We start from the raw sequence: 14,199 nt of genomic DNA, 5'->3' as shown, positions 1-14,199 counted from the left end.
ATGGGTTAGGCCATTTGGCCCCTCGAACATATTCCACCATTCAATGAGATGATTAATCCAAACAATATCTGCCTTTGCCCAATATTGCTTAATACATATGTTTAACAAAGACTTATCCATCTCAGATTTAAAATTAACAATTAATCTAGCATCAGTCACCATTAGTGGAAAAGAGTTCCAAACTTCTACCACCTTTTGTTATCACATCACGCAATAGGATCCCGTTAGCATTTGGGTTAATAACCGTAGGGCAGGATTTTCTGGTCCTTCTAGCCAACGGGATCTTTTGATTCCTCCGAAGGTAGCTCCGACCACCCGCTGTGGTGAGTTCCCCAGCCGCACAGCCAGCGAGCAACGTAAATGGCCATTGGAAGATCCCGTCAACGGCCAATGGCGAGCCGCCTTTGCCGTGGGAAAACCTGCTGCGAGGGAGGCTGGAAAATCTCGGCCATGGCATTTTACAGCACAAAAAGAGGCCATTCATCCCATCATGTCCGCGCTGGTTCTTTGAGAGAGCTATCCAATTAGCCGCACTCTGCTGCTATTATTCCATGACCCTGGAAATATTTCCTTTTCAGGAATTTCCTTTCCGAATGGCTGTGATCTGCTGTGAGACACCCTGAATTTGTGAAAAGCCCTATATAAATGCAACTTCCTCCTGTGTTTCGTGATCAAAAAGAATTGATGTTGCAGTCTGTCAGTCGTGCAGCAGCAAGCTATTTCTGCCTAACAGATGAGCTCTAAAGGCTGCCCTGATATCTGGAAATTAACCACAAGTGTCTACAATGGCTACTGCATTGTAGTGTGGCCAAATCTAATTCGGTCTTGTAGATTTAATTTCTGACAGGCTCACCTGCTTGTCTGAAAGTGAAGAATAATTTACCATAGTGGTAAACACTCAGCATATGCATTTGTAAATAGTGTCCTAATGGCCATTGCAAGGCACCTTCCTGAAATTGAGCTGTGCAGAACATAGCACCTCCCCCTCCCCCCATTCAGGGTGGGCAAAGCCAAATAGGCCTAAGCATTGGTCCTTAAAGAGATCATCGGAGGCCGTCACCAAAAAGGTAATTTAAAGAAGAAATATTTATCTGAATGTGGCAGCTGGGAGCAGTATGAATGCTCGTGCATTTCACCTGAAGCTCACAGAGTTAAGAAATATGAGGCTCCAGGCTCAATCCGTCCGGTGTGACATGGCCTCAGTCACTGCAGAGATTATTGCTGCACCCAGTTCACACCAGCTCAGCGGCCAATTTCACTCCCCCACCCCTATCCCCTAGTGTTTGAAATGGAAAATATTGGCTCTTCAATGCTGGCAATTGATTGATTAAAATAAATTGCCCTGTCATCAAATCTTAAAGAGCGTTGGGTATCAAGTACCTTGGAAAGTTGTATTAGCTGAAATTGAGACGAAAATTATGGTGTATGATATTAATGAAAATGTTTGTTTGTTTTTGATTGCCAGCTTCAAATAAAGCATGCTGTAACTGAAGCGGAGATTCAGCAACTGAAAAGAAAGGTATGTTTTCTGCTTTCCAGTGACATTTCTGGCAGAGATGATCTTATCTGTTTGTAATCCAAGCAGTTGAGGAAGTAGCGAGTGAGCACATAAAACCACATTGTGTACTTGATGAGTTTTATCGAGCTTTTCAAAACATATAGAATACTTTCCTATGCACTTGCATATGCAATTAGCTGGGAGGTCATTAAAAAGTCTTCCATTTCACGAACTGCATTAAGATGAAGGAGGTCAGCATTTGCGAATGTTGCCATTGCTGATTTAAAGAGTTAGGCATTTTCAGGCTGTAGTACATTTAAAATGCACTGGAATGTCAGATGTACAAGGAATACATATCCATTCTGAACAATCTTTATTACTGTGGTAACCCACACGAAGCACAAAGGATGGGTTTGATGATAGTCCCCGTGTGGCTCAAGGAGTATGCACTCTCCTGTTAACTATGGGGTGGGAGACTGTTGTAAATAAGGTCGGCCTGGATAGAACAGGCCTCGAGAGAGACAGGACTGGTGAAGCCTAACTGGGTCCTGTGTGTATAGACACGCTTTTGTTGTTAATAAACCAGTACTTTATTTTTACTCAACTGATTCTGTTGCCTTTGCTAAAATTACCACAATTCAAAAGCATGGTTCAAAATGGTCCATTGATTTAATCAGTTCAATGACATTGCTGTAAACAGACATTGATTTATGGGAAATTTGACTTGATTGATTATCTGTGATCCTAATGGCGTTATATAAACAGCTTGGAAATTCGGGCAGGTGGCTCCTGTTTTTCAAGGCCCTTGCTGCAGTGGACTCCCAATCCAATAGGATAACTGTCTGAGCTTCCTTGGCGGCTGTGAGAGCTACCAAGGGAAGATTTGGCTTGTGCTACTGTTGTGTTTGTGGAGCTGCCCACTCAGTCTGTTAGCAGAATGGTCTGCATGTTCTCACAAAGCCTAAACACAAGTTGAAACTGAACATTATGGGCAACCTCACCAGCAGACTGCCAGTGTAGATCTTTTTGTTTTACTTTTTCATGGGTTGTGGGCATTACTGGCTAAGCCAGCATTTATTGCCCATCCCTAATTGCCCCTTGAGAAGATGGTGGTGAGCTGCCTTTTTGAACCACTGAGGTCTAGATACACCCACAGTGCTGTGAGGAAGGGAGCTCCAGGATTTTGATCCAGCCACAGTGAAGGAACAAGGACGGGACAATTCCAAGTCTGAATAGTGTGCCACAGGTTTCAAAGGTGCTGTTGAAGGAACCGTGCTGAGTTGCTGCAGTGCATCTTGTAAACGGCACACACTGCTGCCACTGATTGTCAGTGATGGAGTGAGTGCATGTTTATGGATAGGGTGCCAGTCAAGTGGCCTGTTTAGCCCTGGATGTTGTTAAGATTCTAGAGTGTTGATGGAGCTGCACTCATCCCGGCATATTCCACCAGGCATCTGACTTGTGCCTTGCGGATGGTGGGTGGAAAGGCTTTGAGGAATCAAGACGTGAGCTACTCGCCACAGAATTCCCATTCTCTGACTTGCACTTGCAGCTACAGTATTTATATCACTGGTCCAGTTCAGTTTCTGGCCTAGAATGTTGATGGTAGGAGATTCAGCGATGGTAATGTCATTCAATGTCAACGGGAGATGATTGGATTATCCCTTGTTGGAGATGATCATTGCCCAAAACTTGTGTGGCACGGATGTCACTTGCCACGGATGTCAGAGGAATCACTTTCACCTCACCTCTTGAGTTTGATTCTTTGTCCATGTTTGGATCAAGACTGTAATGAGGTTAGGAGCTGAGTGACCCTGGCGGAACCCAAATTGAGTGTCAGTGAGCAAGTTATTGCTGAGTAGGCGCTGCTTGATAGCACTGTCCACTAGTCCTTCCATTACTCTGCTGATGATTGAGAGCAGACTAATGAAGCGGTAATTGGCCGGGTTGGATTTGTCGTGCTTTTTGTATACAGGACACACCTGGGAAATTTCCATATTGCCAGGTAGATGCTAGCATTGTAGCTGTACTGGAACACATGGCTAGGGACGCAGTTAGTTCTGGAGCATAAGTCTTTAGTACGATTAGTGGAATGTTGTCAGGGCACATAACCTTCGCAGTATCCAGTGCCTTCATCCATTTCTTGATATCACGTGGAGTGAATTGAATTAGCTGAAGACCGACATCTCTGGAGAAACCGAGATGGATCATCCTCTCAGCACATCTGGCTGAAGATTGTTTTGAACTCTTCAGCCTTTTCTTTTGCACTGATGTGCTGGGCTCCCCCATCATTGAATATGGGGACATTTGAGGAAAATTCTCCAGTTAGTTGTTTAATTGTCCACTACTATTCATGACCGGGTGTGGCATGACTGAAGAGTTTAGAGCTGACCATTGGTTGTGGATCACTTAGCTCTGTTTATGTTGTTTGGCACGCAAGAAGTCCTGTGTCATAGCTTCACCAGGTTGACACCTCATTTTTTGGTTTGCCTGTTGCCACAGCTGCCATGCCTCCTGCACTCTTCATTGAACCAGGGTTTATCCCCTGACTTGACGTAAATGGTGAATGGAGGATTTGCCGGGACACGAGGTTACAGATTGTGGTTGAGTACAATCCTACTGCTGCTGATGGCCTACAACATCTTATGGATGCCCGGTTTTGCATTGCTCGATCATTTTGAAATCTACCGTATTTAGCATGGCGGTAGTGCCACACAACGTGATGCAGGGTATCCTCAATGTGAAGACAGGACTTGATCTTCATAAGGACTGTGCGGCGGTCACTCTTAGCGATGCTGTCATGGACAGATGTGTCTGCAACAGGTAGATTGGTGAGGATAAGGTCAAGTAGGTTTTCCCGTCCTGTTGGTCCCTTCATCTCCTGCCACAGACCTCATCTAGCAACCATGTCTTTTAGGATTATGCCCATATATTAAGTCCATTATCCCTCTTTGGTATGCTGGGTCGTCAAAGTTACCATGTCAACCCTTTGCTGCAAAGCTAATGTGCAATCTCACCCTCTATTGAGTTAGCATCTGTCAGGTTCCATCTGGCTATGCCAGCTCCTTTACGTGTCACATGAACACCCTTTCCCTTGTATGGCCTCTAAAATGCGTGTGATGGTGTATCTGAACTAGTGCTTGTAAGATTGAATTAGTTAACCCTACATCTTCAGGACAACCAGTTTCCTCTTCCTCCGCTGGCAGAGGAGAATCCATTCTCATCGTCAACACCTGAAATAGCTTTTGGTTGAAGGGAGAGCAGAGGAAGAAACGGCTGCTGAAAGAATCAGCAGTTTGACATACAGGAGTGTATAGAGTGCGGCAGAAGTTAAAAGGGGAGGAAAAGAGGGTCATTTGCGCTGAACTCCGTGCTGATTTACGGTGCAATAGGAGGTCTCGGTCATTGTGCACACAGTTGCACAGGGCACTGTCAAAATCTGAATTAATTTTAAAACATTCGCTGTGGCCCATTTAGACCTCCGGAGGATTCAGCTTGGATTGCACCTTGCAGCTGATGCACCATTGCATGGGTCAGAGACCCATCATGGTTATGCAAATAATATTGTCCCTGGAATCTGAGACAGGGTGGTCAGTCTTGCACGAAGATGAGCCGGAATTCTGCTCCACTGCGCCTACGCTGGCAAAGCTTAAACCCGATAAACTTTCAACCCATAAGTTTTTTTTGCTTGATCTTTTTCTTTCTTTATGAGATGTGGGTGTCGCTGGCTGGGCTAACATTTGAGAGTCAACCACATTGCTGTGGGTCTGGAGTCACATGTAGGCCAGACCAGGTAAGGACGACAGATTATCTTCCCCAGTGAACCAGGTGGGGTTTTGTTTCCGACAATCGATACTGGTTTCATGGTGATCATTCGACTTTTAGTTCCAAATATTTATTTAATTCAAATTCCACCATCTGCCCAGGTGGGATTCGAACCCAGGTCTTCAGAGCACTAGTCCAGTGACAATACCACTATACCACCGCCTCGCCTATCTACCTATTATTAGTTTACCCCCAGCCTTGATCTCTTTCTTTCCTTTCCCACGGCTGATCGTTATTACACAGGATGCTGGACCTCTGAGAGACTAAGTAGAACCTGGCTAGGCATGCAATCAAACAAGAGCACCACGATTGTACCAAGTTCGACTTGCAACACAAAGCCCATTTAAATGCAGATCTGATAAAACCCATTAACTGGAATTTACATGATGTTCCAATCTGCAATTGTTTATCCCTTTGCTATTTGCAATTCTTTATACCCAGGTCTGTGTATTCAAATTCCACTCACATGCAACTGAAAAGATTAGAAATAACAAAATTCCTGTTTCTAATCCCTTTATATATAAATGAAAAGTGACACCAACATCTGTTCCTGTTTGTACCCTGGAGTGATTTAAGAAGCACTGACAGGAGTCAGGGGAGGCACTGGCATAGTGATATTGTTGCTGACTAGTCATCCAGAGACTCGGGGTAATAATGCTCTGGGGACCAGGATTCAAAATCCACCAGGGCAGATGGTAAAATTAGGATTTTAAAAAAAAATCTGGAAATAAAAGTCGAATGATGACCATGAAGCCATTTGTACCCGAACAAGCGCCGGAGTGTGGCGACTAAGGGATTTGCACAGTAACTTCATTGAAACGTTCATGTAAGCCTACTTGGGACACTAATAAAGATTTTAATTATTATATTATCGATTGTCATAAAATGTCTCTAATGCCTTTTAGGGAAGGAAGTCTGTTGTCTTTTACCTAGTCTGACCTATATGTCACTCCAGATCCACAGCAATGTGGTCGACTCTCAAATACCCTCAGGGATGGGCAATAAATGCTGGCCGAGCCAGTGAATCCCACATCCCATGAACAAATGGGGAAAAAAAGGGGATACTAAGATTTGTACATTTTCCCATTTCAAAGACAGGCTTGGAGGGAGGCTTCTATACTCCTGAGAGCCAGTTGGTGAAGGAATAATTCAAAGCTAGTCTTTATCTGGTTAGGTTTATTCATAGAGTGAAGCATTGCAGGTTTCCATCTCCTGACTCCACTCAACTCTTGTGTCAGTAGGTGTCTCTTTATATGTGCTCAAGTAACCATCCGATCAACACCCTTCACCTGCATGTACTAACTGACTTAAATTGATACAATTAAGAGAGAAAAACTATTTGGCATGGAGCTGAACATTCTATACAGTATATTTTGTTACAGAGAATGTTATAGCCCAAAACGTTCGATTGGTCCATTGGTGAAATCGATAGATAGCAAATCACAGGTTTCTGCAATTCACTAAGAAGTTTCTTGCTGTGTAGATAGGCCCACTTGTGACTTAGGAGTTGGGGAAAATGTCATCCTGTGTGAAAGGTTTAAAAAAAAAAAAATCAGTATTACTAGGCTGTCATTGTAAACAAACTTCTGCAGATGGAATGGCACTGGTGTGGTTTCCCAACTCATGGGGCAGTGATGAATCATTGCAACATTTTATGGCAATGCGAGGAATCCAATCTAATCGCTAGGTTCTGTCTTACTGCACTTTTACAAAGCATAACTATCTGCAATAAATGATGACTTAACACTTCAAATGTGAATCTGTTCCGCTTCCACGAGCTAATATTAAAGTTTCAATGCCTTGACGTGCTAAAGCTACAGTCCAGTGAGAAGCAAGTAACATCAATCCTGAAAACTGCAGTGTTTGTCACTCGCAACTGCAGCAGGCAGGTTTGCGCGGTGATAGGATGGACTGCACTAAACCTGGAAAGATCACAGAAAACATAAAGGAATTGAAGCATCAGTGGTTGGGATACTTATCCTGGAATAATATGGTTATAATGAATGTCAAATATCTTATACTGGGTATAGGGAGCGGATTAAAGGGCTGAGCTGCCCCTCGTGGTTTAATGAGTCCGTTGTCCACATTCAGGCATAAAAATACTTAGCATATTCAGGATAACTATTAGCAGTCAGGAGAACGGAACATAGAACATTACAGCGCAGTACAGGCCCTTCGGCCCTCGATGTTGCGCCGACCTGTGAAACCACTCTAAAGCCCATCTACACTATTCCCTTATCGTCCATATGCCTATCCAATGACCATTTGAAAGCCCTTAGTATTGGCCAGTCCACTACTGTTGCAGGCAGGGCATTCCACGTCCTTACTACTCTCTGAGTAAAGAACCTACCTCTGACATCTGTCTTATATCTATCTCCCCTCAATTTAAAGATATGTCCCCTCATGCTAGACATCACCATCCGAGGAAAAAGGCTCTCACTGGCCACCCTATCCAATCCTCTGATCATCTTGTATGCCTCAATTAAGTCACCTCTTAACCTTCTTCTCTCTAACGAAAACAGCTTCAAGTCCCTCAGCCTTTCCTCATAAGATCTCCCCTCCATATCAGGCAACATTCTGGTAAATCTCCTCTCAACCCAGTGCTTCCACATCCTTCCTATAATGCGGTGACCAGAATTGCACGCAATACTCCAAATGCGGCCGCACCCGAGTTTTGTACAGCTGCAACATGACCTCATGGCTCCGAAACTCAATCCCTCTACCAATAAAAGCTCACAAACCGTACGCCTTCTTAACAACCCTCTCAACCTGGGTGGCAACTTTCAGGGATCTATGTACATGGACACCGAGATCGCTCTGCTCATCCACACTGCCAAGAATCTTACCATTAGCCCAGTACTCTGTCTTCCTGTTATTCCTTCCAAAATGAATCACCTCAGTTTAGCATTCTTTAAGTCTGAGTTTGTTTTAGGAATACTGGATTTTAATGTGCGCCAGATGTGCTGACTTATCCTCTGGCTGCTGTTTTCATCTCACTGCTAAATGCCACATTTGATTACCAACAAAATCTTCAACCTGCTGATTTTGAACGTTGATGCCTCTATCAAAAGAGCTCAATCGAGAATTTGCCCACAAACGTGTTAACCAGTGTTTTATCTTTAAGGTACCGAGGGAGTAAATTCTGTATTGATTTCTCAATGTGTTCACCTTATGTAAGTGATTGAATACACTGAACATATATCATCTATTGACTTTGCTTCCTATGTTTTGTTCGGAATGGAAGGTCAGCTTTGAACATAGTTGCCACTCTTCATGGCACTTCTGCCTAAACTGAAGTTTCATTTTCTCCCACTTTTTGTTTTGGTCTTTCAGCTTCATTCGACAGAACAGGAAAGAATGCGTTGGCGAATGGAAAAGGCTCAACTTGAGCAGAGCGTCGAGGAAAACAAGGAGCGAATGGAGAAACTGGAGAGTTATTGGATAGAGGCCCAAACTCTCTGTCAAGCAGTGGATGAGCATCTGAAAGAGACACAGGCTCAATACCAGGCCTTAGAGAGAAAGTATAGCAAAGCAAAACGCTTGATTAAGGAATACCAGCAGAAGTAAGAAGTAAAATTTATAAATGTACCCAATTCATTTTTTCCAATTAAGGGGCAATTTAGCATGGCTAATCCACCTACCCTGCACATTTTTGGGTTGTGGCGGCAAAACCCATGCAGACACGGGGAGAATGTGGAAGTGTCGGTGGGCATTTTTTGGGAAGCACTGAAGGCAGTGGTCCGGGGAGAAATTATCTCATTTACGGTTTGTGCGAATAAGGAAAGGAGGGTGGAACATGACCGTCTAGTGAGCGAGATAGTGGAGGTGGACAGGGACTATTCGAGGGTGCCCACCGGAGGGATTGGCGAGCAGGAAAAAGTTGCAGGAGCAATTTGACAGGCTGACAACGGGGAGGGCGGTAGGGCAACTGCGTAGGGCAAGAGGGGTGCAATACGAGTATGGGGAGAAGGTAAGCCGCATGCTGGCGTACCACCTGCGGAGGCTGGCTGCGTCCAGGGAAATACTGAAGCTCCGGACTGGGGCTGGGGATGTGGTGTCAGAGCCAGGGAAGATAAATGAGGCATTTAGAGAGTATTGCCAGGGACTTTATGAAGCAGACCCAGGAGGAGAGGAAGGGGACATGGGGTGGTTTATGGATGAGCTGGAATTTCCCCAGGTGGAGGAAGCAAAGAGGCAGGCGTTGGAGGAGCCCCTGGGGCTGAGGGAGGTGCTGGATAGTATCAGGGGTATGAAGTCGGGGAAGGCCCCTGGGCCGGATGGGTACCCGGCAGAATTTTATGAGGAATTTGCGGCGGACCTGGCACCACATCTGTTGGGGGAGTTTAATGAAGCACTAGAGAAGGGGGAGATGCCGGAGACGATGAAGCAGGCAGTAATCACACTAATCCCCAAAAAAGGGAAGGATCCAGTGGAATGTGGGTCGTATAGACCCACATCACTATTGAACACGGATGTGAAAGTATTGGCTAAATTGTTGGCGGGGAGTATGGAGGATTATGTCCCGGGGGTGATTGCAGAAGATCAAACAGGCTTTGTGAAGGGCAGGCAGCTCGCGAGTAATATAAGATGGCTGTTGAATGTGGTGATGAATCCGTCGAGAGCTCTGGTACCGGAGGTGGTGGTGTCCATGGACGCGGAGAAAGCATTTGATCGGGTGGAGTGGCGGTACTTGTTCGAAGTTTTGGGAACGTTTGGGTTTGGGCTAAGATTTGTGGCATGGGTGCAGTTACTGTATGTGGCGCCAAGAGCGAGGGTGAGGACGAATGATATGAGCTCACGAAGCTTTGACTTACACAGGGGTATGAGGCAGGGGTGCCCGCTGTCGCCGCTGCTGTTTGCGCTGACCATAGAGCCATTGGCGATGGCTCTCAGGGGGTCGGCAGAGTGGCAGGGGATAATGAGGGGACAGAGGGAGCATCGGGTGTCGCTCTATGCCGATGACCTCTTGCTGTATGTTTCGGATCCGTTGGAGAGTATGGGAAGGATTATGGGCCTGTTCGGGAAGTTTGGAGGGTTCTCGGGATACAAGCTAAATGTAGGGAAAAGCGAGGTATTCCCGGTGAATGAGCTGGCACAGCGGGCTAATTTAGGGGGGATGCCATTTACGGTAGCGAGTGATAGGTTTAGGTATTTGGGGATTCAGGTAGCGAGGGAATGGACTGGGCTCCATAAGTGGAACCTAACGAAGCTGGTGGAGGAGGCCAGGTAGGATCTTAAGAGGTGGGATACACTGCACTTAACGTTGGCGGGGAGGTCCAAGTGGTGAAAATAAATATTCTGCCGAGGTTCTTGTTTATCTTTCAGGCTCTCCCGATCTTTATACCAAAGGCCTTTTTTTGGAAAGTGGACACAATCATCTCTGACTTTGTATGGGCGGGGAAGGTGGCGAGGGTGGGGAGGACCCTGCTACAGAGGCAGAGGCAGCAGGGGGGGTTGGTGTTGCCAAACTTGCTTCAATATTATTGGGCGGCGAATGTGGACAAGGTGCGGCGGTGGTGGGAAGGAGAAGGGGTAGAGTGGGTTAGGACGGAGGAGGAATCTTGTAAGAGGTCTAGTTTGAGGGCTATGGTGATGGCAGCATTGCCAATGGCTCCGAGAAGGTATTCAGGGAGCCCAGTGGTGCAGTCCACGGTGAAGATGTGGAATCAGCAGAGGAGGTATTTTAGGGTGGAAGGGATGTCGGTGCTATCGCCGCTGTGCGAGAATCATGGGTTTGAGCCGGGGGTGATGGATAGTGTATACAGGAGGTGGAGGGAGGTGGGGCTGGTCAAGGTGAGGGATTTGTATTTGGAGGAAGAGTTTGCCAGCCTGGAGGAGCTAAGGGAGAGGGTAGAGCTGCCGAGGGGTAGTGAGTTCAGATATCTACAGGTTAGGGACTTTTCACGAAAGGTCTGGAAGGGGTTCCCTAGATTGCCGGGATACACCCTGCTGCAGCGACTGCTGCTTCAGGATGTGGAAGGGGAGGGAAGAATTGGGGATATATGTAAGTGGCTGGGGGAGCAGGGAGGCGTGCGGGTGGTGAAGATCAAGGAGAAATGGGAAGCGGAGTTTGGAATGGAGATCAATTGGGGAGTATGGAGTGAGGCACTGCGAAGGGTAAACGGGACATTCTATTGTGCAAGGATGAGCCTGATACAGTTTAAGGTGGTGCACAGGGTGCATGTGACTCAGGCGAGAATGAGTGGGTTCTTTCAGGGGGTAGCAGATGAGTGTGAGAGGTGTGGGCACGGGCCAGTGAATCGTGCGCACATGTTTTGGGGTTGTGAAAATTGCGAAGATTCTGGGTCGGAGTGTTCGCGGTCCTAGCCAGGATAATGGAGAAGGGAGTGGACCCGTGGTTGGGTGACCTGTATGACTTGCTGCGGTTAGAGAAGATAAAATATGAGTTAAGAGGCTCAGCAGGGGAGTTTGAGAAAAGGCGGTGGATGTTTGTGACCGTGTTTGAGGAGCTGTTCGTCGGGGGGGGGGTGGGAGGGGGGGGGGGTGAAAAAGGAGAAAAATCGGTACAAACTGTATAGTTGATTGTTGGGAAGAATGTTTCCCGGGGTGTTTATTTGCTGTAACCTACTTTGATACAAGTATGAATAAAATGCGTTTTTTTTTTAAATGAGCATAGGTATTGGGTGGAGTTTTGGAGAAATTGTGCAGAATGCTGGATCAGGCGTGGAAAGCAGTGTGAAATCTGCTGCTTTCACAGCCGCCTTTTCCAGCCAGATTAAACTGCACTCTGCAATTTCAAAGTGATGACGAGGATCACGCAGCCAGCTGGGGGGAGGGAGGGGGCTAAATTCGCCGGCAAAGCTGGGATTCAGTGATGGTGATGGGGGGGGGGGGGGGGGGGAAAGCTCAAATTGAAGTTAAACAGGGTTTCCTAGAGTGCCTTTCCCTTTAAGGGCAGCACAGTAGCACAGTGGTTAGCACAGTTGCTTCACAGCTCCAGGGTCCCAGGTTCGATTCCTGGCTGGGGCACTGTCTCTGCGGGGTCTGCACGTTTTCTCAGTGGGTTTTCTCCGGGTGCTCCGGTTTCCTCCCGTCGTCCAAAGATGTGCGGGTTAGGTGGATTGGCCATGCTAAATTGCCCTTAGTGTCCAAAAAATGTTCAGTGGGGGTTACGGGGATAGGATAGATATGTGGGCGTCAGTAGGGTGCTCTTTGTCAGGGCCAAATGGCCTCCTTGTGCACTGTAAATTCTATGATTCTATGGACCCACCCTCTGGCACTGCCCCAGGCTCTCCAAATCTGGCACTGCCCCCTGACTGGGTGGCAGTGACAGGGGGCTGTGCCAGGGGACTGCCCGTTCACGTCCCTCACCGCCCAGGGGCTATACTCACCTCCGAGCCACCGGCATGCTTATGACTGGCTTCCATTTTTGGAAACCAGTCGTGATTCCCGCCGGCGTTACGTCACGATGGCCTGGGGGAGGGGGGAAGGAAATCTGACAACCTCCGAAGCAACGGCGTTAAGTCGATTATGAATATTAAAATCAATTCAAATCAGGGCAGGAACCTAATTATGTCGTCAGGTGGGTGCACAGGGAAGATCTCAAAGTGAGATCTCACTGGCACAAGTCCCGTTAAGACCCTCTCGCGAGAGGTGTGGCCCGAACATGATTTGCGCCCGTGACGAACAGGCCCTGAAGATTTTACAGCGTATTGTGTTAATAAGCAAACAAATGTTGAACATGTTCATATCACATTTCTCTGTTCACTAATTTGGCAGAGGTGCTAACCTATTGATTTAGCAGAAATATAAATTGCACGGAAGCACATTGCGAGAATCCGCTAATATGACTGGGAGTAATTTCATGATTATGATCATCTACACCGAGGAAGTCACAGGAGCTCCATCATTGCTTTAGTTTTTCTCTCTATACGTTGCACTTCTTGTTGCTTGACCAACTGATGAATAGATCCACCAGCCTGCCGAGCTCTGCATTCTTTAATTTTTGTACTAACACCAGTGCGATGTTGCAAGACAGCAATATAGGGGAATGGTTTTCCTTTTGCAAACTCAATTATGATTTTACTGCGTGTAATGCACAGGGGAAATCTTCCCTGACAGGAAGCCAATAAAGTGAGCAAAAAACAAATGGAGAATTAACATTCAAGAGTCTGAGGTACAAATTGGAATTATACACTGGCCACAGGTTTTGCTAATACGGTGCATCCTTCTGCACTGACCCATGCATTAACTTCACCTGCATCAGAAAAAGTGAGGTACCTTCATAGTTCGATGGCTTTTCTGCACCAACATCTACCCAAGGGCTGTGTGGGTCGGTTAACTCAGTTGGCTGGATGGCTAGAGTGTGATGCAGACTGATGCCAATAGGGAGGGTTCAATACCTGTACTGGCTGCAGTAGTTCATAGAGGCCTGGCACCTCGTGCCCTCTTCAAGCTACATAAGCTACATAAACATTTGGCGCGATTCAGCACACTCAAGTTAGAGTCCGTTCAGCTGCAGCACCGTGAAACATCCCGCTATCCAACGGCACTTTGCCGTTTTTTGGCCTCGGGGTGGTTCTCCCCACCAATGCCACATTGGAGAATATTTTTGTGTGACCATTACTAAACTCCGCCCTGGCGAGGTCTCCCAGGCGTGGCCGGAGTCCCGGGCGCTGGGTGAATCTGGCGTTCGGGTATTGAAATAAGCCGTAAGACCCTAACGCCCAACGGGGCAAGATCCATATTGCGCCGGGCAGAGTGGGGTTTCACGCCCGGCGCTGAGCCCGATTTCAGGCGATTCGCCTGTTGTGCCCGGATCCGAGCCGGGAGCAACGGGGTCGCTGAATCACACTCATTGTCTCTCTCTCTGTTGGTGACAGATGTCTATGGTCCTTTGTGAGCCAAGGCTAATG

The 14,199-nt window shown here is 46.8% G+C and overlaps 1 protein-coding gene across 2 annotated transcripts in view; it reads left to right on the top strand.

The window, feature by feature from the left end:
* LOC140398453 (neurabin-2-like) overlaps positions 1–14,199 on the top strand; it is a 282,584-nt gene that overhangs the window by 241,709 nt on the left and 26,676 nt on the right. For both annotated transcript variants that reach the window (XM_072487146.1, XM_072487147.1), the window contains 2 exons: positions 1,466–1,519; positions 8,657–8,886. In XM_072487146.1, coding sequence (XP_072343247.1) covers positions 1,466–1,519; positions 8,657–8,886 — 284 coding nt within the window. The remainder of the gene's footprint in view (positions 1–1,465; positions 1,520–8,656; positions 8,887–14,199) is intronic.

Source organism: Scyliorhinus torazame, chromosome 21 (genome assembly GCF_047496885.1).
Source record: "Scyliorhinus torazame isolate Kashiwa2021f chromosome 21, sScyTor2.1, whole genome shotgun sequence".
NCBI classification, from domain to species: Eukaryota; Metazoa; Chordata; class Chondrichthyes; order Carcharhiniformes; family Scyliorhinidae; genus Scyliorhinus; species Scyliorhinus torazame.
This window is presented reverse-complemented; position numbering and strand designations above follow the sequence as displayed.